This window comes from Calonectris borealis, chromosome Z (assembly GCF_964195595.1).
Source record: "Calonectris borealis chromosome Z, bCalBor7.hap1.2, whole genome shotgun sequence".
NCBI classification, from domain to species: Eukaryota; Metazoa; Chordata; class Aves; order Procellariiformes; family Procellariidae; genus Calonectris; species Calonectris borealis.
In genome coordinates, this window is record NC_134352.1 from 67670364 (window position 1) to 67697381 (window position 27018).

At 37.5% G+C, this 27018-nt stretch overlaps 1 protein-coding gene across 6 annotated transcripts; it reads left to right on the forward strand.

The window, feature by feature from the left end:
- The first annotated feature begins 62 nt into the window (after nt 1-62).
- On the forward strand, nt 63-25394 carry DHX29 (DExH-box helicase 29). Of its 6 annotated transcripts, none has more exons than XM_075137652.1 (27): nt 64-333; nt 2373-2446; nt 3264-3377; nt 3938-4067; nt 4353-4495; nt 5102-5227; nt 5677-5803; nt 6084-6245; nt 6943-7108; nt 8189-8312; nt 8742-9338; nt 10073-10216; nt 10310-10486; nt 11682-11822; nt 13336-13480; nt 13698-13818; nt 14767-14851; nt 15470-15558; nt 16148-16276; nt 17135-17210; nt 17888-18112; nt 19021-19157; nt 19825-19918; nt 20651-20953; nt 22345-22476; nt 24010-24106; nt 24865-25394. In XM_075137652.1, the coding sequence occupies exons 1-27, from the start codon at nt 78-80 to the stop codon at nt 24918-24920; spliced, it is 4170 nt and encodes a 1389-aa protein (XP_074993753.1). In that variant the 5' UTR covers nt 64-77; the 3' UTR covers nt 24921-25394. The 6 variants fall into 6 exon arrangements, with proteins under 6 accessions (XP_074993754.1, XP_074993753.1, XP_074993755.1 ...); XM_075137655.1 differs by lacking the exon at nt 64-333 and adding an exon at nt 830-912; XM_075137653.1 differs by lacking the exon at nt 22345-22476 and having other exon boundaries at nt 63-333; nt 24865-25158.
- The last annotated feature ends 1624 nt before the right edge of the window (nt 25395-27018 follow it).

Genomic DNA, 27018 nt, shown 5'->3' on the forward strand with positions numbered 1-27018 from the left:
GGCGGCGGCGAGGTGCACTTCCTCAGGCGCTGACCAATGGGAGGCGGAGGGCGGTGCCACGCGGGCGGCACCGGCCGATGGGGAGCGGCGGGCGGTGCCGAGCGCGGTGCCCGGATGCAGGGGACGGGCCGGTTCCGGTGCGGGCAGGGGGTGCCATGGGCGGCCGCAACAAAAAGCAGCGGGCGGGCAGCGCGGCCCAGACCGCCTCCGCCGCCACCGCTGCTGCCCGGGCTCGAGCCGCTGCCGAGGCCGGCGCTGCCGCTGCTGCGGAGGCGGGCAGCCGAGCGGCGCCACGGCTGCCACCCGCCTCCAAGGAGCCGCGTGTCAAGCAAGGTACCGGGCCCCGCGGTGTGAGGCGGCCCTGGCCAGGGAGCCCCAGGGGCGGCTGTGCCGTGGGGAGGAGGGGTGCAGGTCCAGGCGGCTGCGGGTGCGCCGGCTGGCCGGGAGGGACGGCTTCGTCAGGGAGTCCCCGAGGGCGCGGCCTGCCTCTGCCTGGGGGCCTCGGCGATGCGGGAGAAGGCCTGCTAAAAGGCTTGATATTATTGAGCGTCGGGAGAGGCACCTTAAATCCCTCCATGACAGGGTTGGTCAGGCCTGGCATTAGCCAGTCTCACTTCTGGGGTGTCCCTGAGCGGATGAGCCTTGTTGGCATTGATGTGTTGAGTCAGTTGCAAAAGGTCTGCCATTAGATTGTTGGTGGCTCTTGTGGAGCAAGTGTTGGTGAGGCACTTCCCCAGTAATGAGCGTCTTTTGTAGATGTTCATTCTATATGTGCTCAAAGCCCATGTAATGTGGATTTGGGATTTTTTTTTTTGTGTCACGAAAAAAGTCCAGAGCAGTTCCACGGCTGGAGGCACTCCAAGGGCATTAGATGAGCTGAGGGATAACTGTTCTGGGTGCAGCCTGAAAAAGGTGTGTTCTGCAGCACTGTGAGATATCTGTAATAAACCAGCTTTGCCAGAAGTAGCTCAGATACCTTACAAGATCAGTAACAACTTGTCTTGCAGACTATAAGCAAATCATACAATGGCCAGGCCATTTGCGATTCCAACTTGTTAACACAAAGTCTTGCAATCCATTAACTTAAAGTTCCTGAACCTATTCACATACTCTGCTTTTACAAATTTGGACTCTGCTAAACGTATTTCTTGTGTGTCCCACTCCTCCAATGCCATGGTGCTCAGTCCTCTTCAGAAATTATCCTGCTTCTCTCCTAGGTTGTCTGCTGTGGTGAAAAATAAGTCAGTATAAGTGAAAAGTTAGTATAGTCTAAATACTGCGTAGTTGCACAGCCTACCAGTAAGTGCCAGTGATTAGCTCGTGAGTGCTAACTGCTTTTTATAGCTTCTGACCAGAGATGACCGCTTTTTTCTTAAATGCAGTTACCTACACCCAGTCCTGATCTACAAATGGACTTTCCTAGAGCCTCTGCAGGCAGCCAAGCCCAGATGAGCTGTCCAGCATGCCTGCTGGCAGGCTGAGGAGCTGGGCAGTAGCTCTGCCTCCTTGGAGCTCCGGGGTGGCATGCAGCCTCACAGGGTGGTGAAAGCTGTAAGGTTGCTCAGTTTCTTTATACCTGTGCAGTACCAGAAACAGGATGTGTGTTCTGAAATCCAACAGATGGAATCCAACAGCAAGCTGTGTGTTGTCATTCTAATGATGATAAATAGCTTTGTGAATTAGTATTTTTCTAACAGCTGCTAAATGAAAAGTATTTAAGAACGACCATCGCAGATCAGACCAAAGGCCTCTGTAACTTAGTGCCCTCTCCTAGATAGGGGCCAGAAGCAGGTACCTAGGAAAGAATAGGTCGGACATGCAGTGATACTGCTGTAGCGTACTCTTAAATCCTCCACCAGCTGTGGCTTAGGGTCTTCCTGAGCCAGATGCAATGTTTTTTCAATGCCCTTCCAAATTGATTGATTTCTTTCTACAAAGCTATCCTTTCTGCCCTTGGACTTCGGTAAACATCCAATATCCACAGCTTTAGTGACAAAGAGTTCTGTTACATAGCTATGCACTTTGTAATAAAAAAACCTCAACAAACCTTGCTTGTTTTTGAACCTGCCATTAGCTTCCCTATTTGGCACTCCTTGTTCCAGTGTTGAAAGAGAGTGAGCAGTCCATCCCATTTCCTCTCATTGTGCCACTTGGGATTTTATATTTTGTCTGCTAAGAATCCTTTCTTTGCTATTCCTTGTTCAAGGGTCTTTCTGTACCATTGATCTTGTTGTTATGTACCTGCATGTTTCTGGCAAATTAGTGTAATATTTGCTTGCGCTAACCTGTGTTATGTTGGGTCTGCTTTATCTACTGTAAACAATGTTCTCTGTGTTCTGCTTATGTAATTGATGTTTATTTGCAATTTGCAGGTCCAAAAACTTACAGTTTTAGTTCAACAACAGATTCCAGTGCTGCTGCAAATCTAGATAAATCTGTTCTTAAGGTGAGTATTTTCTTTAGGTAAAACAACTTCGGTTTTCATAGACTCTTAGACTGAGTAAATATTTCTTCAGCTCTTCTTCAGTATTATGTTATGCAGGTAAACTACATTCAAGTATTAGACTGACTGTCTTGAGCTTGATATGTTTGGGATTTTGAGTGTGCTTTAAGAAATAGGGGTAAACTAACAGGACAGGAGAACATCTTTTTTTTTTTTAAGTAACATGATACATTGCGTGCAGGACTATTAAGAGTTATGTTTGGGCTTCTGCTGTGCATATGGATTCTTCTTGCTGTCAGAGGAAGAATACAGATTTATACAACAACCTCAGTAGCAATCAAAGCTTGGTTCATGTTTTAGAAGTGTCAAAAATACTAAAATTATTATTTTATTAAATTTTTTTTTAAGCCAGGTAGGAAGGAGAGTGTCACAGATGGTATCTTGATGATCAAATTATTTTATACCAGTTCTTGTAAGCAGAGGAGAAAGGCCTTGTTCTTTCCAGTAGAAATTTTTCTTAAATTTCCTTACAGTATTTCCTTTGACATACTAAATTTCCTTTGAAGATGTAAACGGGGCTTCTCTGTAATCAGGAATGAACTCTTCTATTTCAAATAAAAGCGTATAGCTTGCAAAAGTAGAAAGAAAAAAAGTGTCCCTTTCGTAAGAAATGTTTACCGCACTTATGGAAAGCTGGAAAAGTTGGGGTTTGAATGGCAGAGAGATTTTTGCATTCTTATTTCCTTAGCCATGACAAGCATTGATATGTCATAAAAATTTGTAATGTTTTGCATTGTATCAACTAATTTTCTCTGTGCAGGTAATGATAAATGGTAATTTGGAGAAAAGGATTATTGATGTAATCAATGACCATAAAAACCAAAATGATGACAAAGGAATGATTTCCAGAAGACTCACTGCTAAGAAACTACAGGTAGAATTTGAAGTGTTGTTCCCTGACCATTGTTTTAGAATAAACAGTTTCTTTTTTGTCATTTGTATCATGTGACATACTACACTTCTGCATGCAGTACAAGCCAGTGTAGCGTGCTTTCCAGTAGTTACATTAACGATTAGTCAGTGGAATTGACAAGTATGCTTATTAGGAAAGATGCATCTTTATGCATTTAGTCACTAAAATCGGAGTTTTCAGACAGGATAGAGGAATAGAACTTAATCTGAATGTTTTATGTTTCCTACATTGTTCGATCCATATAGCTGAAAATTGTAGCTTTATCTTTCTGACTAGAAAATACTTTCTGTACAGAGTCTAGAATGTAGATTTATTTACACATATGCATACATATTTACAATAAAAATATTATAAGCTTTGTACACAAAAAAAGATTTTCTGCTCAGCCTTCTGATATATTAATTTATGCTGTTTACCTCCATTTAATGCCAGTTATCTGATATGTGGGGAAACAGGAGTTTACAAGCCTATAGTAGATTACTAGGTTAAATCCTAATATTTTCTGACTTTTTTATTTATAGGATGTATACATGGCTTTACAAAGATTCTCTTTTAAGACTGAGCACATTGAAGAAGCAATGAAAAATACACTTTTATATGGTGGTGATCTTCACTCTGCACTTGATTGGCTTTGTTTAAACCTTCCTGACGGTGAGTATGGTGACAGAGAGTCACAGTGTTCCTTTCCTAGATGTGCTGCTGACTGGTTCTGGGATTTTTTTTAGTGTATAAAGTCTTGTAGACCTCTTGTTCCTACTCTTAGAGTTTTATGGAAGTCCAACAAGCAAATGCTGGCTTATCTAAATGCTAAAGCCTGATTTTATTTCAGGCATGCTGTTTTTGTTTATGTTCTTCTAGTTGGCTCCCAACATACTTTAAAAGATTTTCAGTAATTATTATTGATATATTCTGTGATATGGGTTTTTTATTTTGAAGATGCCTTGCCTGAAGGTTTTAGCCAGCAGTTTGAAGAACAGCAACAGAAACCTAGAGCAAAATTTTGTTCTCCTGTGTCACAGTGTGAACCTCCACCTCGCTTAGTAGATAACAGAAAGAAAGAAAATGGGCCTGAAACTAAGGTAATCTGAGAAATTCATTTGTATTTACTGGGGGGAAGAGAGGATGAAGTTTTCTAAAATACAGAATTTGCATTGACTTCCAACACTGATGTGAAAAACTTCTGAAAATATGGTATGCTTAATAATTGTCACCCACATTATTTTAACTTTAGTGGAATGGTCTCTTTTTTTTTTTCATTTGAAGTCTAAAGGCTCTTCATAGTTCATTTTTGTGGTAAAGCATGGCTTAATTTTTCTCATGGAATGGGTTCATTCTGTTTATTCACAGATAAACCCACTTGTGTGGGTTTAAGTTTGCCTGTGTACTTGCAGTGTTTTGATTTCTGTGGTTATTGAATCTTAAACCTAGAAATCAAAAAGATTTATTGCAAAAGTGTTATTTTTTCCTTACAGCAGTTATAATTGTTCAAATGTTAAGACCTATGTAAGTATATTATGAGGTGTTTAGCCTCGTTGAAGAAGTTTGCTCCAAGTTTTTTTGTTATTTATGTCATATAACTTAGTTTATATATAAGATTTTAAGCAATAGTTCGTAAATACTGACAGAGAAAAGCATTGGTGTTTTCACTTACTGTTATTACTTTTGATTTTCGTTGCTCTTCCTAGGAGATGAATGTGGGGAAAGAAAAAGAAATGAGTATGAAGGAATGGATTTTGCAATATGCTGAGCAACAGAGTGATGAAGAGAAGAATGAGTCTGTGAAGGAGACAGATGAAGAAAAGTTTGACCCAGTAAGTCAGAGTAACACTTCATGGAAGTCTTTCAAAAACTGATATGTCTGGTACATCTGCAAGTGGTGGATCTATTTGTTAAAAATCGGGGATTGAATACGTTTTTTATGTTATCTATTTTTACATTTGCAGGCTACTGAACGGGAAGTGTGTTGAAACTTCTCCTTTCCTAAGTTGTTTTTCCTTTCCTATTTTTTTGTACTGGGCTCAAAATACTGAATGCATTGTGCTGGAAAGGAAAAATTCTTGAAACACGTCTCAGTGAGGTTAGGAAAGTGACTATCAAATTCTGAGAGATTTTGACTGTTAGTTACGTAAAAATTAATTGTTCCTCCTTTGTGTAAGCTTGGTATAAAGGACAAAACGCACCCACTTTTTTATTATGAAGTTCATTGAAAGTGACAAGTGTACAATATTCAACTTGTAATTAATAATTCTGTTTCAAATAGAATGAGAGGTATGGACATCTGGCTGCCAAGCTTTCAGAAGCAAAAGAACAAGCAAGCATCTCCAAGCAAGACAAAGACAAGCAAGGCCAGAAGGCAGCACAGGAGAAAATAAGAAGAATTCAGCAAGGTAGAGCTATACAAATTATCTGTGTTTTATTTTGTGGCCTGCGTATTTGTTAGGCAAGTAAGTCTCTGAGTCTGAATCGATTTCATCTTTTATGCCACTGTATGAATTGCAGGCTTTCCTGAATCTATCCTTTCCATGTGGGTCAAATTCTAAAAAGTCAGTAACATTTCACTACTTCTGTTTTTGGGTGCTCAGTATCAATTGATATAATTGATCTTTTCTTTTTAAAGAATAAATGCTCAGCAATTCGTGGGTGTAAGTTGTATTCTCTCTCTGACAGAAATGGCAATACTTGAAGAACATCCAGTATTTAATCCAGCTATAAAGATTTCAAACCAACAACAAAATGAAAAGAAAAAGCCTCCCTCACCTCAGCCTCAAGAAACCACTTTGAATTTGAGCTTGCTTGAAAAACCCGATGGTGCTGCAAAGGAAGATAAAGGTGTGTTGCCAATGGTTCAGTACAAGCTTGACGTGCACTACAAATTTCAAGTATTAGTTCTGTTTTTCTAGGTTGTATTGCATTGTAGTGCTGAGTCATCAAGCTCTGATAGTGGGAAAGGCAGGTGGACTACCTCACTGACCAAGCTGACTTTTTTAGGGACATGGTTTAAGTGGGCACGGTGGTGTTGGGTTGACAGTTGCGCTCGATGATCTTAGAGGTCTTTTCCAACTTTAATGATTCTATGAAAGGATCTGTATTTGTTTTAGCAGATGATGTTGCCATACTGTCATGTCATACTGTTTTTGCCATACTGTCACGTCTAAAATCTTGGGTTTTTTTTAATTGTAGGGCTAGTTACTGTTTCCATTGTCACTCTCTCATCTTTTAACTATTTTCATTGTAAACCTTCAAACTGTTACATTATTTACTAATAACCAAAATTTAGGGAAAGTTCTTAAATTATTGGGTGGTCAAAGATGGCAAACAAAATATTTTAATTAATTTCCTGCTGGATACTTTTGTGGAAAAGCATGAATTTCTGTCATGTATCAGAACCAGTATTTCTGCAAAACATTTCAGAAAATACTGCTCTCTAGTAAAATACATTTGAAGAAAAGGTAAAAACATTTTTGTCTATCAATGGAATCTAAAATAAATTTTAGGAGTCTTAAAATGTGTCTTTCTGCTCTTGTAGTGAAAAAGAAAGAACCGCTAGATGTAAGAAATTTTGATTATAGTGCTCGAAGCTGGACTGGTAAATCTCCAAAACAATTTTTGATTGACTGGTGCAGGAAGAATTTTCCCAAGAGCCCAAATCCTGCTTTTGAAAAGGTTCCAGTTGGAAAATATTGGAAATGTAGGTATGTATTTCCTATAAACTTTAAATTTTCCTTTTGGTTCATTAAAAATAAAAAGGCTAGCTACTTCTGTCTTGTCACGTCAATCCAGATTTATATGAATATAGTGCACGTAACCCAAACTCTCTTTTTTAATCCACGAGGGAGCTTATTTCACATTGGATAGCTCTGCAAAAGTAATGCCTAGACTGGACACTATCGCAAAAATAAGATTCTAGTGAATGATCCTGTAAAGAAGGGATTAGTTTTTAATTCTGTACTGCTGAATGAAAGGTTCTGAAGTGAACCAGTGAGATAAATTTGGACAATTAACTTATGGTATTCTCATTCAAAATAATATATTAAATCATAGATTTTAAGCATATGAATACCAAAAACCCTTTGGGGATCATTTAAAATAAAGTGGAAGTTAGAAATTTGTATGAAAGCTACCATAAGTTTGTAACCCAAACAGTGCAGTATCAGTGATTTTTAAAATTTCTTTTAGAAAACGAGTTTATAATACAGCGGTAAAAAGTAGAATATTATCACGTACAAGTAAAGTAGGCATGCCATTACAAACGAGTAATGCTTCTTGAAGGAACCAAGTAAAAGAACCTGTCTTCTTGCTCAAGTTAATAGCTACTAATATACTGTCCCCCTAAGAATATGAGAAATGTGACTGCTGGTCTCAGTTAAACATATGTTTGCATCTCAGTAGATCATTAACTGTCATCTCAATCTATACTAAGTAGTTACAAGCACACAAACAAATATTTAGCCCTTCCTTCAAAACAACTAACCTTAATGGTGATCTGTATATCTATAAATACTTATGCTTTGAAGAAAATGAAGACATTTGAGTGGGGAAAAAAAAAATCATAAATTCACTGCTGGAGTCTGCTGCTGAAAGATTTCTGCTATTCAGTCAAAGTTTATCAGCTGTTTCTGTTTACAAAATATTATTGAGTAACATTAAATTTATTTAGCTTAATTTCTCTATTTGAATTTCACTCTTATGTTTTAAACAAAAACATTAACAGTTGTGCTATTTCTATAGGTAACAAAAATTAAAAGAACTGCTTGTATGAATTTGTCTTTAAGGGTCAGGATTACCAAATCGTCAGATGATGTAATGGCGATGTGTCCTACAATTGTTACAGAAGATAGTATGCAAGCACAACATCTAGCTGCTACTTTGGCACTCTATCATTTAACCAAAGGACAAGTAAGATTTTCACCAATATTACCGTTCTTAGCCTGGAACCTGCTTCTGCGCTTGTTTGTTATAATATCTGTAGTTACATTCTAAAAACAGTTTAATGAAGTGTTTCCCATAAAATTCTTTGCTTGTATTATATGTTCATTTGCTTTTATCTACAATCATGCATATGTGTTGCAGCATACAGGGAGAAAATTTTTTGATAGTACAACTGTTCTGTCAGTGTTGTAAAGAATGCAAGTCAGTTGAAAATAAAAAGTGTATTGTTGACACTTATATTACTGCTTTCATAGTTTCTGTATTTAGAAAAAGCTCCCTATTTCATGTTTTGTCATATCTTTTGCCACTAAAGTTCATTTACACATAAAATTTTAGTGATATTACTAAATAGGAGTAATACATAAAATAATTTTTTTCTGCTTTTTCCATCTGAAGTCAGTTCATCAGTTACTGCCTCCTACCTACCGAGATGTCTGGCTAGAATGGAGGGATATTGAAAAAAAAAAGGAAGAAGAAAACAAGATAGAAACCAACAAACCTCGTGATAACTTTATTGCTAGATTATTAAACAAACTCAAACAACAACAACAACTACAATCTGAAAATCAACCAAAAGTATCTGAGGGTCCTGAAGATTCCTGGGAAAACTTAGTTTCTGATGAGGACTTCAGCAGTCTCTCCCTTGAGACTTCAGGCACAGATAATTTGGAACCTTCAAGGATTTTGTTCAAAAAGCTGCAAAGTTCCTCCAGATACCAGAGGCTTCTGAAAGAAAGACAGAATTTACCTGTGTTTAAGCACAGATACTCAATTGTAGAAACTCTTAAAAAACATCGAGTAGTTGTTGTGGCTGGTGAAACAGGCAGTGGGAAGAGTACCCAGGTGCCTCATTTCTTGTTAGAAGACTTGTTGTTAGATGAAGGATCAAATAAATGTAATATTGTTTGCACTCAACCCCGAAGAATCTCAGCAGTGAGTCTGGCAACCAGGGTTTGTGAAGAGCTAGGCTGCGAATCAGGACCGGGAGGAAAAGTAAGATGTGTCTGAATTCCTTTTTCTAGTCTTGATCAAATACAGGGGGCTGGATTTTTGGTACAAAGTGAAAACATTACTTCTTACACAACCAATGATTAGATGTTACCTTCTTTTGAAAAGGGCTTCTTGCTATGACAGCTGTTCTTTCCAAATTGTTATTACCTGTGAACCTCTGCGTATCCATCTATGATTTCTAAAACCTTTAGAGGGTGATTAAGAGCAAGAGTGTTTCATAATGGGATGGTCAAACATTGGAGCAGATTGCCCAGACACTGTGGCATCTCTGTCATTAAGGATGGAGAAGACTCCCCTGAATAAGGCTGTGACCAATCCAGTCTGGCCTTGAGTGAGGCCCTACTTTGAGAGAGGCCTCCCTTGAACATAAGTTATTTTGCTATTTGAAGAAAACCAAGGTCCTGTATGTTTTATGGTAGTCTATTTGCGCAAAAATATTTTTGCTTGAGGACTGCGAAGAGCCCTAAAAGGAACACTGCGTTTACCAGCTCTTTGCTATTCTGGAGAAACTTAGTTATGGATTTCAGTGTATTTTCCCTTCCCTTAACAAAGGAAAATGCGTGTGTGAAAAACAGGTAGTCATTCACCATACTATTTAATTAGCAACTTGTGCAGTGTCTGAATCTAACAGTGCTTAAATCTCACTTCATTTGGAATATCTCTAGCTTGTATGCTATTTTAAGTTATTCCTATATTTTTAATATCTTTTCTTAAAGAATTCCCTGTGTGGATATCAAATTCGTATGGAATCAAGAACAGGAGAAGCCACCAGACTACTGTACTGTACAACAGGTGTCCTGCTTCGGAAACTCCAAGAAGATGGTCTTCTTTCAAGTATATCTCATGTTATTGTAGATGAGGTTATCAGCTCTTACTATTCTGCAGAAACCATAGCTATTCTGGGTCTTGACTTGTACTAAAGCCTTACTATAGATATGTTTTTCTAATTCCAGGTACATGAAAGAAGTGTCCAGTCTGATTTCTTGCTAGTTATTCTGAAGGAGATCTTGCATAAACGTTCAGACCTGCATCTGGTTTTAATGAGTGCTACTGTAGACAGTGAGAAGTTTTCCAGCTATTTCTCACACTGCCCCATTTTAAGGATCTCAGGGAGGAGTTACCCTGTTGAGGTAAGTAAACGATTCTTTGATTATGCAAGACACACTGTATGCACATATATAGTGTTTGCCTGGTGGTGTGGCTTAACCCCAGCTGGCAACTAAGCACCACACAGCCGCTCGCTCACTCCCCCCTGGTGGGATGGGGGAGAGGATCGGAAGGGTAAAAGTGAGAAAACTCACAGGTTGAGATAAAGGCAGTTTAATAGGTAAAGCAAAATCTGCACGCACAAGCAAAGCAAAACAAGGAATTCATTCACTACTTCCCATCGGCAGGCAGGTGTTCAGCTGTCTCCAAGAAAGCAGGGCTCCATCACACGTAACAGTTACTTGGGAAGACAAACGCCATCACTCCAAACGTCCCCCCACTTCCTTCTTCTTCCTCCAGGTTTATATACTGAGGATGACGTCATACGGTATGGAATACCCTGTTGGCCAGTTTGGGTTAGCTGTCCTGACTGCGCTCCCGCCCAGCTTCTTGTGGATCTGGCAGAACATGGGAAGATGAAAAGTCCTTGACTTTTTAACACTGCTTAACACACTGATGTTTTAGTTGTTGCTATCAACATTATTCTCAAACTAACTCCAAAACACAGCACTATACCAGCTACCAGGAAGAAAATTAACTTTATCCCAGCTGAAACCAGGACACCTGGTTAGTGGCTGTAGGAAATACACCTATATCACTTTTTTCTTACCAAAAATACATATCTTAAACGTGTGTTTCAAGGACTTGTAACCTTTTTCTGTTTTGAAAATATAGAATACCTTCAGTGCTTTGAAGTACAGGGGGGTTGTACTATTTTTTTTTTTTCTGATGGGTTTATTACTCATTAAAGTCAGTCCATCAGCGACACTTCCATTTTTCTCTGTTCAACTTAGGTAGAAAGGGAAGCATTAAAGAATTCCTCCCACCCCCAATACAACTTTGTTGTTACACTCTTATGTATGTTTCTCATGCCTGTTGTATAGGCTATGGTAAAGGTAATGTTAGTGATCATGTGGAGAGGCCCATTAACAAACTCATAGCAGCTCTAAGTTTAGGTTTTCAAAAATGATAATGATTACGTTGAAATTTGTAAGATCTATTACAAGATTAAAAGAGAAGGGCATGCCCTGTTCAGCTTTGTATGTAAGCTTTAAAATAAAAACGGTGCTGCTTAATTTTTGACTTACCTTGTATTTCTTCTTTGAATTTTCACTAAAGATTTTCCATGTTGAAGATGTAATTGAAGCAACTGGCTATGTTCTGGAGAAAGACTCAGAATATTGTCAGAAGTTCTTGGAGGAGGAGGAGGAGGTGACAATAAATGTTACTAGCAAAGGAGGAAGCACTACAAAGTATCAGGTAAAATAGGTATTTCTAGTTTTAGCTGGGAAATGTTGATTATTTTTTAATTATTTTATCATTTTAGTTCTTATTAAATGTGATTGGACTGTATAATATCAAATACTCTTTCAATTGATAAGACAGACACAATGGCACTCCTACAGTGGAAACCAAATATTTATTAACGCTGCACCCTTATGTTTATCTCTCCAACTCCTTATAGCTACCTTGATTTTGCTATATTTGACATTGAGTTCTCTTGTACAGCTGTGAGATTCCCAGCTCTAGATCCATAAGTAGCAGCAGGGAGCATTTAAGTTTTTTCTCCCAAAGAATTGTCCTAAGTAGTGAACCTAAGAACAGAAGAGGCAAGGCCATATCCTTCTTAGCTGAAAATCTCCCAAGATCCTCCAACTTGGCATGCCAAATTACATGATTTACATGAGATTGTTGTGTAGAGTTTTTTGGTTTAACAGGCTGTGGTTAACCCTGTAGGTACACTGCAGTGACAGCTGTATGTGCTTTTGGAACAAAATTCTTGAAGGGAAGGGTATCTGAATGCCGTCTGACTTTAGGCAACTTAAGCTGTTCATCTAGACTGTATGTGTTTTGGGTAGATACCTGTCTGCTCTGACTTGCTCTCTCAGAATCTCTGCAGGACCATTTAGCTTGGTGTGATCAAACACTGATGCATATGTTGAAAAATAAGCCCTCATGTGCTCTGCTGATTTTTTTTTGTTTCCTAAGGCAGTAGTTGTCCCATACATCACAACAGCATCCTTTAGTTGAAGCCTAACTGCTCTCCTGAGTGCTCCTCCGTCTTTGTGGTTTATTTCTGTTGAGCCTTCAGTACAGAAGGATATGTGGTGGCAAGCTTCTTCAAGTGCATTGATTAAAAATGAAATAATTTACAATAGTGCCACTTAACATAGAAGCCTTATGCTAAGTGTGTATCTGTAAGATGTTTATAAACAATTTACATATCTGTATGTTCTGCTAATTCTCCCTTCCTCCCCCTTTCCTGCTGCTCCAGCACACTGCAGGAGTTGCCACCTAATTCACTCTCAACTTTCACTGCAACCATTAGTTGAGAAGGGTGGTGTGAGGGAGAGGACAAAGGGGAGACTGGTTTCTTAAACTCCAAAATAGGAGTTTTGAAAGAAGAGTAGCTACCCTGTTATCCCATTTTGAACTGATACCAACTGGATGCCAGATATGGACCTGGGAACTGTTTCATTTGTAAAACAGACTACATAGTACTGTTTGCACAGACTTTAATCTTCACTCTTCTTTTTTTTTGTAATCTGGGATGTTGTTTAACAGTAGTAGATACCTCTACTAGGTTATGTAAGTGGCTGTGATTTAATCTAACTCACACTGATTTTGGTGGGAAATTAGTCAATTAAATGTGTCTTATCTCAATCTCTGTTTTAAGAAACCTAAATTAAGTGAAGGACAAATTGAGCTTCTGCTCTCTTACCTTCTTCTAAAACACTGAGAATATGACTTTTTTTCTGCTCTTCTTTTTTAGGAGTATGTCCCAATCCAGTCTGGATCTGGTATCGATTTGGCTCCTTCCTATGCGAAGTATAGCAGTCGTACACAGCAGGCTATCTTCTATATGAACCCTTACAAGATCAACCTTGAACTTATTTTGGAGTTGCTTGCATACTTAGGTACAGTCTACTTCTTATGAAGTTTATATACTTGGGGCTGTCCTTTGGACTTACTTTCCAGTGCTTTCTACTGATAATGAAGTACTTGACTTCATTCTTAGATGAAACATCCTAAAGAGCATTTATTGCAGGGCCCAGAATTAGCTCCTGTTCTCAGGTGAAACTGTTTGCAAATGCATGGGGTTTTTACCTATGTTCCTGTACTGTAACTTTCCAGATAGAAGTCCCCAGTTCAAGAACATTGAGGGTGCTGTGCTGATCTTTTTACCAGGCCTTGCCCATATACAACAGCTGTATGATCTCATTTCAACTGACAGAAGATTTAACTTGCGTGACAGGTAATGCAGGTACTTTCTATAAAGTTAATAGTTTAGCTTAATGAATATGTTTTTTGGGTTTTAAGGTCTGCGATTCTTGAAAGGGAAACCAAGAGTTATACCTCTGAGCTGTTTGTGCTACAAATGTACTTTTATTATCTAAAAATTATACAAGCAAAAATGACAGGTGCTTAGGAATGGTACAGTAATAACTTTTTTTTCTTTTGATTTTTTTTTTCCCCCCAACAAACTTACGTAATCACAAAGCACTTGACTACTTCTTTTCCCCTTCTTAGGGTAAGGAAGCTGCCATATCTGGGATATAGCTTTCTGTGGCTTACTATTTACATGGAAGTGATTACTTCCTGAGAAGAGATCCAGAGACAGTAATCTACCAAGAGAAATGTCATAGGGTTGTAGTGACAGACAATTTTGAAATTTATTTTGTGGGTAACTAAAAGTTAGCAACACGATGGCATAAAAAGAACATTTGCAGTCAAATTCTGAAGATTCATAGACGGACTGAGATCAAGGTCAAGGTCTGGAACAGAAGGAAAGTACAAATGTGACTGTCTCATCTCTGAACTCCTTTATACTCAGGCTGAAAGTTGCACGTGTTTATAGCTCTGTGCAAAGTTTCAATAATGTTCATTGTCTTGGAAGCACAATGTAAAGAAGTCGGGTTCATGGACACTTAGTTCCCTTTTCTGCTAGGCTATTGATGTAAATTAACCTAGAGTTCTGCAGTAGTAGTATTTCATTACCAAGTAGGAGAACAACCCTATGAACTAATAGTGTTATCTTTTCTTGATACCGTAATAAAAGACTGAAGCAGGCTTTCATACAAAGTTTTACTCTCCAAATGCCCATTCTAGTTGCTTTCTCCAAACTGCTGTCATCGTTCTGGTCTCTTTTTTTTTTACTGTATCTTGATAAGTGTATATTGATTAGTGTAATTTCTTGTTCTAGGCACAGGTTGATAGCTTTGCATTCTGTTCTTTCAACTCAAGATCAAGCAGCTGCATTTACAATACCTCCTCTTGGTATTAGAAAGGTATGATATGTTTAGAAAGGCAAAGTACACCACTGAAAGGAGAAGCTTTCTGTGGGTGCAACTCTGAATTGTTTTAAAATCAAATCATACAGAACTACACAACAACCAGTTGTTCCTGGAATTTTCTCGCTGCAAAGAAACAATTCTTCTAATTTGGTGGTCTGTAACAGATAGAAGCTAGCATGCTGTGAAAACAATGCCAGTAATTAGACAAATTTTTAACCTAATTTTTTTCTGAAAGCTGCTTTAATTGTTGCTTTCCTGTATTTTAGCTGTTGTTAACCAGTAGCTGTAGCTTTTATCTAGGAAAATAGTATTTTATTTACTGCCAAACTAATTCAAAGGTGACTAATTTTGACAGGTACTAGCTAGTAATTTTGATGGATTAGAAAACAAAAAGTGAATGCGAAATTCTCACTTAACTTTTGATTCTCCTGTACTTGGAGAAAACTAAGCCATTTTCCAAGTCATTTTAATGCTTTGTCAGATTATTTAAGGAAACACTTCTGGGTAAAAAAACTTCAACCAAACTTATTCTATAATATTGATTAAAAGGATGAAAACTGTTAGACAGACATTCCATATTTCTTTTATTTATTTTATGTTACTTCTTTTCAGATCGTTTTGGCAACCAATATAGCAGAGACAGGTATTACGATACCAGATGTTGTCTTTGTAATCGATACTGGGAGAACAAAAGAAAATAGGTGAGAGTTTGATTTGCATCAGTCATACTGTGATTACTGTAAATATTTGGAGGTTAGTACTGCAAGAATTTTCTAGTATTCTTATTAAACTACAGTTCTGGACAAAAAAGTGTGCTGAGCTCATTGAACAGCTTGCCGTTTAGGTGCAAGTTTGGGATGAATCTTTGGATTTTCAAATGGTGTGAAGAACAACAAGGGGAGTTGTTCATAGATATGGAGAATCATGATTAAGTACTGGTTTAAAAATATCTATATACTATCTCGGTTTTTAGAAGTTATTTTTTGTCCATTTTTTTAAATGTGAAAAGCCCTACAGAATGTGTTAGAAAGAACAATTCTGAATTGCCAGGGAGATGAAGTAATACGACAGCTCTTTTATTTTCCAATTCTTACACTTTCATTAGTGAGTTGTATCCAAGATTATGTGATGTACAGTTTCCCCCAGGTATGCTTAGTTTTCAAAACAAAAGATAATACTTTCAAATAAATACTATTTAGATATATTATTAATATACTGGTATTTAAGTAAAGTATACATCAGAATTTTAATTCTGAAATCTGAATGCGCACTTGCTTTACAATTTTTAAGGTATCACGAAAGCAGTCAGATGAGTTCCTTGGAGGAGACCTTTGTTAGTAAAGCTAGTGCTCTGCAGCGACAAGGAAGAGCTGGGCGTGTTAGGGATGGATTCTGCTTCCGAATGTACACAAGAGACAGGTACTGTAAACTTAGTTAGCAAGATTTCGTAAATCACATAAATATCTTTGTCTGCTTTTCTGTGCAAAAACAAGAAGTCATGTTGAAATTCACTTTACTGCAAACAGGAAGGATTAAACTGTAAAAAAAAAAAAGATAATTTGAATATCTTATTAATAAAGTGTTAAAATAGTCTTTTTGTTTCATTAACTTTTAAAAAAGTTAATTTTATTCTTAGTATCTCTATAATATAAGTATTTTGAAAAAAATTTCATAATTAAAGGAAAAGCGCAGCACCAAGGAATTGTAGAAGATCAGTTTTTAACAACATCTACTGCCCTGCATCAAATATATACAAACCTTACCTCCTGAACTTTGAATTTTTTATCAGACAAATCTGTAGGTTTCTGAAGTGGTATCTCTATGGATAAGAGATGGGGAAAATATCAAATTATGCAGCACTGCAGAATTAGTTTCTGTTACTGCAGTGGAATAACCTTTTTCCTGCTTGACTGAAAGTCTAAAGTAACTTTCAGCTGAGAAACAGTTAAGGTAAAAGTATTTTGAAATAAGCAATGAAGTGCGCATTTTAGCCTCATGCAAGACTTTCAGTTTGAGAGCTATGCATTTTAAGAATTTGTTTTGAAAATCAGGGTCTTACTGCCTTACCTTCTCTTTCACTAAAACTCTTGTTTTCCAAGCTACCGCACATGCCTTAATTCAAAGGATGAACAGTTCACCCATGCTTTAAAACACATGCGACTCCAACCCTTGCACCTCCAAAGAACATCTGCAAAGAATGAGCATGTGAAACCTGAGTCTATATGAATTCAAAGATCAAACTGAATGTCTGTAATCCTATGTTTTTTGATGTTGCAGATTTGAAAGTTTCATGGAATACTCTGTTCCAGAAATATTGCGTGTGCCTTTGGAGGAATTATGCCTTCATATTATGGTATGGTTTTGGTTTTAGAATTACTGACCTTGCTAGCTAAAAATATTACAGGTGCCTTTGGAGGAATTACACCTTCATACTATTGTGTGGTTTTGGTTTTGGAATTGCTGACCTTGTTAGCTAACAAGGTTTGCTAGGACAGCCCTAATCCAGTGTAGTTAGTGGGGCTTCTCCCACCAGGGCAGGGGGGGACCCAGTACCTGTGTGTTGGAAAATCCAGAGCGTGCTGCTGGGTAAGAATAGCATACTATACTATTCCAGTTTACCTCAGAGTGACAATTCAAACTTAGTTAAATAGCCTTCAAACTGACTTCTGCTTAAGGAAGCAATTCCATTCCCTCTCTGCCCATACTGAGTAGGATATGCATGGGAAAACTAGAAGCCTTGCAAATTAGTGCCAGGTTGAACTGCATCTCATCAGGTTTGAGAGTCTCCTGCTCACCTGTGACCATTGGTCGGTTTCTCTGATCCGTGGTCATGCCATACGAAGTCCTTCCAAACAATGAAGCTTTGTTAACCTAATGCGGGGTGTGTTCTGGGAACCAAGAGGCTGGTTTAGAGGGGAGGGAATGTGGGCTTTTGTTTGCAAGAAGAGTTTTCCATTTTCCTTTGTAACTACTATAAAAGTTTGTTACAATAAATTTTAATATTGAAATATGTGCCCATTTACTCCACAGAAATGCAATCTTGGTTCTCCTGAAGATTTCCTTTCCAGAGCATTAGACCCGCCACAGCAGCAAGTAATTGGTAATGCAATGAACCTGTTGAGGAAGATTGGGGCTTGTCTGTTAAATGAGCCCAAGCTGACTCCATTGGGCCAGCACCTTGCAGCCCTTCCTGTCAATGTAAAGATTGGCAAAATGCTCATATTTGGTGCTATATTTGGCTGCCTGGATCCTGTGGTGAGTAAAAAAAAAAAAAAAAATTATATCTAATTTAAAAAAAGTATAGAAGTGGTTAACGCTTTACAATTAATCTGATTGCTTGCAATATGGTATTTTGAAAGGATGATGCAAGAAGTTAAAATGTTTATTTTAAGGTGAAGGCACCTGGACATCATGGAGTGGAACAATCTAAGTGTTCTTTACGGTTGGACACGATGATCTTAAAGATCTTTTCCAACCTAAATGATTCTATGATTCTAAACTCCTAGGTACTATTCACAAGCAGATAGTCAGACTTGGTCTCCAGTTCTGTTATGATCCGAGGGAGTATGACACTTAGAGAAAAAGCCCTCTTACATGTGGGTTAGACCAATCTGCATTACCCCACAGTTTGTGGGCCAAGAACATGCTGATGTAAAGTTACTGCAAATTAATTAATATGTTAACTTGTTATATGAAGACTGTGGCGGAGTTCACACTTTCAGCTAATCTGAAAATTAAGAGGAAGCAAACTAGGAGGAAGCATGGGTATGTTAGTTGCTGAAAACTGAAAGTTAAAATTCCTTGTTCTCTCAATATCTCTTGTTAATGTGGTATAATCTAAAGCAGCTGTTTAATCTGACCTTCACTGTATTGTATCGGGTATTGCTCTGTCATTTGACAAACCATTCGATGCGAGTTTTGAGATTTAATATTTTTTTATCAGTGTATATAAGGCATTATGTAAGCAATGTCTTTAATGTAAGTAAGTTCTGAATTCTATGTAGGAAATTCCTATGGTGATAAGTCTTCCTTGAGACTTAGTAGAAGATGAAATAAAGTATCATTAAATATTACTGTAAAAGAAAATTGAAAGCTATTTGTATGATAAACCTGTAAGCTTATAATAAAATACTCTTAAGTGATGTGTACTTTGCTAATTGCAGGCAACTCTGGCTGCTGTTATGACAGAAAAATCCCCATTTACTACACCAATTGGTCGAAAAGATGAAGCAGATCTTGCAAAATCATCTCTAGCAATTGCAGTTTCAGATCATATAACAATCTACAATGCTTATCTGGGGTAAATGATAATTCTCCTATGCTTATAGTTAGATGCAGATAACAGCTGATAACACTTAAGTAATGTAGTTCTGTAAAGAATCCTTAATAAGTATCCTCTCTTGAATTGCTTCCACCTGAAGTTTTTCTCTTCAGAATAACAATAGATTGCCAAATACTGTAACACAAAAGGATAGCTTGCTTAGTGCTTTATCCTTTTACTCCTTTAACTATGCTTGCATACATATAGAGGTATACTGTGTCTGTTTATCCTAGTGTTTGAAGTATTTTGTTTGTGGGGGTTCTGATACGCTGACCTGCATATTTTATATTTGAGAAAGTACAAATGTATATATTATAAAATGACATACTTTTTTCTTTATAGGATATTATCACTAAGTCTCAAAAACCACACCTGAATTTTGTTTCAACTGTCAAGACAGACAGTTCTCTTGAGAGAAAATTACCTTGTATTTTTGTTAGTGTCTGTCCAATTTATGCTACAGGCATGTTTTCCGGAGTGCTTTCAGACCAGCAGCAATCATCTTCATTAATGCTACTTATTTCTAGTTTTGATTGGAGAATGCTGACCAAAACACAGTATTGCCTTTTAACTTACTACCACTTTCATATTGTTGTACTCTTGATATGATTCTTTTTGCTGTAATAAGACAGGATTTTTTCCTTAGGTGGAAAAGGGCTCGACAAGAAGGTGGGTATCGTGCCGAAATGACCTATTGCAGAAGAAATTTCCTTAATAGGACTTCACTGTTAACTCTGGAGGTAAACCAAATAATTATGCTCTGCACTCAAAAGTTATTTGTTAAAATTTCCCTCTGAAAATGTCATGCCCTTTCAAAGAGGTGATATATCACAGTTACTATTTAGACAAGACAAAAACAAGTGGAATGCTAGGGACTGATGAAACGCACACCCTCAGTCGAGGTAGCTGTGTTTGCATTTGAGCTTTGATATGCACACTTTGTTGACATATATCTTAGCAGTCACTGCCATTGGAGAAGCTAGTCCTTGCTTCCACCAGAGAATCAAAACTTATGAATTAAAATACTTAGATTGTGTTACTCTTGATATCAAAGAACAGGTCTGTTAACAATTAGTTTGAAAGATGAGCCACAAACTTGTGTAAATGGCCTTTTATTTTTGGTAAGAAAATGTTTTAACTGATCTTTCCTATTTAAGTTTGGGTGACTGAGGTCTCCTAAGCAGAAGTGGATCTTTGATGCAAATGTATCTTTTCATTTTAACTACATATAAGAGATTTAGTATTTGCAGTGTATATATTGTACCATATATCAATCCTATATTCCAGATAATGTTTTTCTCATAGAAACAGCCAGTATTCCACAGTGGTTGCAGAAAGTACAAGTATTTTTCTAGTGAGAGATTTTCCCCTGGAGAGCATGAATGTTTGGGATGGAGTGTCATTGCCTGCTGATGAAGTGGAATATGTACCTTTTTAAATTCAGAGTTTTAATAATACCTTACTAATTTCAGGATGTGAAGCAAGAACTCATAAGGGTGGTCAGAGCAGCAGGGTTCGCAGCACCTACAACGCAATGTGGATGGGATGGAAATGGAGCCACACAATCCCTTTCTCTCCACGAAATAGCTCTTCTTAAAGCTGTATTGACTGCAGGGCTGTATGACAACGTAGGAAAAATAATATATACAAAGTCTGTGGATATTACAGAGAAGCTGGCTTGCATGGTAGAAACTGCTCAGGGTAAAGCGCAAGTGCATCCCTCCTCTGTAAATCGAGACTTACAGACATACGGATGGCTCCTTTACCAGGAGAAGGTAAGTGAAAATAGTGAATGTAGCTGATAGTTTGTGTAAAGGTGGAGTTATGCCTCTAATATTAAATAACATACACCACTGTAAAGTATATCTGAATGTCTTGTTCATCTTCAATTTTTAGTATGTAATGATCCTAAAGTCCATAAAAATGAGTCAGCTGAGTGCTGAAGAAAGAGAAGTTAAGGCTGAGCATCATGAACAAATCTGTTCATGGTGAAACTGGTAGCTATAAATGAAAGTACCTTTCTGTGTGTAATTTAACTTAATAGTATCATTGACTTTTTTAATACAGTGCTGTTGATTTTAATATGAACACTTTAAGCAATATGTAGTACTAACACTTCAAAGTGTGCTTTGTCTTTTTTACTGTTCTAAGCAGACTCTAAGGTTTTGAAACTTGGTACAGGCCTTGCATATCCCCAATAATAACTTAAAATGAAATAGCCAATTTTGTAATTGACTGCTGAACTTCCTAAGTGAATTGCATTTTTTTTTTCTTGTCACTTTCTTTCCCCTCACAACTGAAAATTTTGTCAGCTATTTGCTAAATTCAAGTGTTCATATTTAGTTACACTTCTGGTAAAACAAAACCTTGACAGCAGTTGCTTAATGGCCAACTTTACTGTAGAGAAGCAGGAAATTACATTAGACTTTTTAATGCATATGAAGGGATGGTATTCTTTAGAGAGCTGACAATATTTCCTGCCTCCAAGAACCTTGTAGTGTAAGGGCAAGACAGCAGTCAAGGTAGGTAAGTTATTCCTTGAACAGTGGAACAAACAAAGCCTGCACTTCTGTGTAAAGATGCATTCTTTTTGTTTCCTTTTCTCCGACTACAACTCCTTCCCATCTCATTCTGTCTTTATCTGTGAGAGGCTCCAAAACCAGAAGTAGCATATGCTGAGCTTGTTGACTCTGTGTATGTGTCTACACATGTGCCCACGTTTATGCATGTATGCGTGTGCATATGTGGATATAGATAGCAGCAGCTGGTTTGTCAATCTAAGAAGAATGTATAACAGAAGTTTTACCTGCCTTTTACTTCAGTAAGTTTATTGGTTTTGATGTCTCTTCTCTGAACAGCACTAGGCTAACATTATCTTTCTGTTTGAATTTTAACAAGAAAATTGTGGCTTTAGCTCATTTCCTGCTATCATATAAGCCTGTAAATTACTTAAAGGTGTGTTTTATGTGGGCCAGGGCAGACAAATTGACATTGCTTGTTCTGTGTACATTGGTTGGTCTGTGTACTATGACTTGTGTTGACTGGATCTTAAAAGGAAAAAAGTGGTTTTTTTGCTATTAAAAGTAGCAATCAAATTTGGTGTTACAGATTTTATGTGGTTTGGGGTTTTTTGTTGTTCTTAATGCTTGTGTTTGTTTATATGCAGGTGAGGTACACTAAGGTGTATTTGAGAGAGACTACTTTAATATCCCCCTTTCCCATTTTACTTTTTGGTGGGGATATAGAAGTCCAGCATCGGGAGCGTCTCCTGACAGTTGATGGCTGGATCCATTTTCAGGTGCATTGGAGTGATAACTACATTTTGTGGTTTCATGGGCTTTTGTATTACACAGTTGATATATAGTGTTCTGAATTAGGCCTGTACATGTGGGATGAAGACGAGGGAAGAAGGAAGGAGAGAATGAAAGGAAATTATGGGAAATTTTATATACATGTAATGAAATCTTAGCAAGTTACACGTGAAAGAATAGGCTTGTAATATGCGGCTTGTAACAAATCAGTTTCCTCTCTCTTCATGAAGAAAGTCAGTGTTCTTTCAGAAAAGGTACTGGAAATGGATATAGACTAAACCTTGTTTTGTAAAGCTGGTACTGAAAGCAGATGAGTGTGCTATTTTATATTACCCTTTCCTACAATCTTATAATCATGTAAATACATATTTATTTTTAAAATACTATTTATTTTGCTTTATAGCCCAGACAGAATTATTTGGGAAAGAAAAAAATCCAAATGTGAAATACCTGTTTGCTTGGGTTTGGGATGTTTGGTTTTTTGTTTGGGGTTTTTTCTTTCCAGATGAAAAAGTTTTATTTGGGAATGGGAATACTGAGTGCATTTTCTTAGCATATTTTTTTCAGACAAAATTAAAACAGGTGACACGCCAAAATCCTCTGTAAATTCTGTTAAATGGTAAACATCGGCTTTTGTTAGCCTGCCAGCTACTTGCTTACAACTTTCTGGGCTCCTGTGGGCCCTGTGTTACACTCAAGGAAGACTAAGCTACAAAACATTTTAGTTTTTTGCACTCCACTGATACAAGCAAGCAACCATCTAATTGAATTCACTGGTTAACATGAATATGGAATTTTAAAAAGCAGCTCCCTTGTAGGTTTGTTGGAGAATTTTTTATGGTCCCTGGGTGGCTACAGGTTGTGCGGTTGCTGGGCCGATTACATCTTGTGTATTTCAGAATTTCTATTTTTCTACTGAGATCCTAAGCAGAACATGTTGCATTTTGTGCTTTTTTCGTAATAGGTACTTACTGTACCACAGGCAGTGTATAAATGAAATAAAGACTGGAATAGGGAGGGAGGCATAAAATGAAAGATTCCTGGAAAAGGCTTCAGCTTTAGATATCCAAAGTCTTCGTGAGGTTTAGGAGAGGTTTATGATTGCTTTCTCAGGAGGCTGGGCAGACCTCCTGAGGGGGAAATGTGTAGATATTTTATTTCAGGTATAAATTAATTTGTACTTTTATACCTTGGAAAAAAGTAGTTAGAGTAAGTAGGATATTGGTAATTAATAGTTTCACCATATGCTGGTTGTGGGAACATACTTTGAGTTACCCTTCTGAGCTGCTGTTCTTTAGGCTGTGATGCTACAAGCAACAGGTACTTAAAGATAAGAGGGCATGATGTAAGCCCAGTCATTTCATGAGTACACTATCCATATGCTTAAAATTATGTACATGCATCATGTTTGCAGGAATCTTGTTAGAAACTTCTGTTTATATGTAAGGTAATCTTTTGATCTATATTTTGGTATAGAATGTCTGAGTAATGCAAATGTCTGTCTTCTCTGTTTTTTGTAGGCTCCTGTAAAGATAGCAGTAATTTTCAAACAGCTGAGAGTTCTCATTGAGTCTGTTTTAAAGAAGAAGCTTGAAAATCCTAAAATGTCACTTGAAGGTAACTTTATTACTGCATTGCTGATATTACTATTTGTTAAACGGACCTTGTGGCAAATCTGAGGAAGCATTAGTACACCACATCCTCACCCAATAGGGTTAGTGTGACTTGAATAGCATTCCATTATCTTGAGAGACATCAAAAAAGTCATTACTAATCCTACATATATTATGTGGCTCACCCCAGATGTATGAAGATCTGCACAACTGCTGTTGTCAAGATATCCCTGATAATATTCAAGGTAGTGATAGTAATGGTGAGGTATGCCTCTCAAAACAGAAGTGAGATTGTGTGTGATGAACCTCAGGCATGGATGAATTTTAAGTGTTACGCAAGTTGTCTCTCAATTTAGGTTAATGATGGAGAACTGCATGTTGGCAGATAGAGGAGCACAATTTAAACTTTGAACACTGGATGTTCAGAAGAATGTTGCTGTTGGGGAGGAAGAAATGGGGTTCCCATATGCTAACATATCTGTAGTTAACCCATCACTTTCTCAGTCTCTTTTTGAAATACTGAAATGGCCACAACCAGCTCATTGAGTAATTTTATTAACTTTCTAATGAGGTACTGTGCACATACTGTTTGCCGTTTTGCTTCGCAAATGGGTATCACTTGTCTTGCTTTAGAGTCTGACATAGCCTAAAACATTAACATTTCAAGTTGCTGAGAGTTAGACTTGTCTTCTGATTTTCTTGGGGTTTGGGAATCCATTTTTAAGGTTGCTCTTTTCCACTCACTGTGTTTTTCTTTCCTAGATGACAAGGTCTTACATATCATCAAAGAACTAATAAAAACAGAGAATGGTAACTGAAACCAGAACAAACCAGAGCTTCAGTAATGGCAGGGGAAATATGCACTCCAACATTAACTGAAAGTATTTAAATGCTTAGTGTGGTTGATACTAGCCATGATGTGGAAAGACTGCATGATTTTACACAGAATTTACCTTTCTGTATATCATTTTTAGAGATGAACATGGAATATGTTTAGCCTTTACAATACATTTGGTGCCATTTGTCTGACTGTACAAATGATGGATGGAAGCAGTTTCTTTTGAATATACAAATGTCTGTGGCCAATTCCTCTTTTTTTTGTTTAATGTACTAATCATACCATCACTGGTGGTGCAGACTGTAGTAATGATTAAAGGTTGGGTTCTGAATCTCAGTTGAGTAGAATTCCATTAGATGTGTGCAAACAGAAGACAAATGTTTCTTATGTGGGTTTCCTAAGTGGTAATTTTTTTTGATCTATGAATTTACAGTATTAAAGCAATACATCTATAAGATGTCTTCATTTTTCTGTATGGTTTACATTAAGAAGATGCTTTATAAGAAGATAGTGTGGACTGCCATGATCAGGTGCTCAGCTAGACAAGTGTACTGACAGCAGCCCCTCCCCATCCTCTGCCTTTTCTCCCACTTGTTCCTCCCTATTCACCCTGATCCTTGCCTCTCCCTGCTTCTGTAATAAGTTTTGCTGTCCCTTTCATATGTTAAGTTCTGCACAGTCCTGCAAGCCCCCTCAAATGATGATCATGTTTTTCCCCCTTTATTGATCAAAGTTGAGGTTGACCCTCTTTAACGCTATACCAGAGCAGCTCCTTTAATGGCTCATCAATCAGTGGCTGAAGCCTTCTGGTCTTCATTATTCTCTGTTCTTACTTGCTCCTTAATGTTTGTGTGTCTATGTGTTCCTTTGTTTCTTACTTCTTTTACACTGAATTCTCCTTAACCGGATAACTTAATGAACCAGATGCTCTTACATTCCACCTATCCACACCATTTACAATTATAAAGTGAAATTTTGGATCACCAACTCAGCTTTCAAGAATGAGGAATATTTGTGGTGGGGGATGGTTTGCCATTAAACAATTGCAGGCAAGTAAGAACTCTGTATGTACAGGCAGAGGCATAGTGTAGAATATAATTTTTTTTCATCTGAAAAACACAGATTTCATACAGCAGAAATAATAGTTCATACTGTACAGAAAGGGCACTGAGGAAAATGCTTGAAAATGCAAAATACATGGAGCCGATCCAGTTAGATTATCATAGCAGAACTGGTACTGCTGCCCTAAGAGAGAAACATAAGCTGAAAGAAAACCAGCTTGTGCACATTACCCTACACTCAATTCTGGAAGAGGCAAGTTCTCCTAATAGTAGTCTGCTACTGGGGGAAAAGTGACCACATCTGTTATCCTTTTATGATTTGTGATAAACTAGCGGTGCTCCTGGTTTCCTAGGAGAGCTAGGAAGTGTTTTTTTTTTTTTTTTTAATTCCAAAGTATACAACATTTTATGCAAGGAAGCACTTAAACAGTTAGATTTTGATCTTAAGGTTCAATTTTGTACTCTGTATTCCCAGACACATATTTCTATGCCTCTGACATAAAAGAAGAAAAACCTGCAAACTACATTCCTTGAAGATAAAAATTAAATCTGCACCCTGAACAATTTCCTAGATTTTGTTCTAGTTGAGTTTTTTTATTTGTATCCTTTGGAAACATGAATTAGAAATATCTTTCAGTAATTCAACAACTCACAAGCACGTGTTTCTTTCGGATTTGAATTTCGCGTATCAGTTGTTGGTTTTAAATGGCTAAATCCTAGTGAAAGTGTTAATTGTCCTTGAGTTCTTCTCCCTTATTTAACTGTGATGAATAGAGCGGTTTTGTTCCATTTGTGTATGGTAATGTTGAAATTCAGAGGCATTCTTTGTGTTCCTCTAGCATGCCCTGCTTTGTAATCTTTTAAAGAAATAGCTTCTTTCAGTTATTATTAAGGGGATATATTGTAATAACTAGGAAATTGCACACTTTCTTGAGTGAGCAACAGTTTTCTGCAAGACAAATGAAACAAATCACACTGTGGTGTACAGATAAGCACAGTTATCTTAAAATTAAAAAC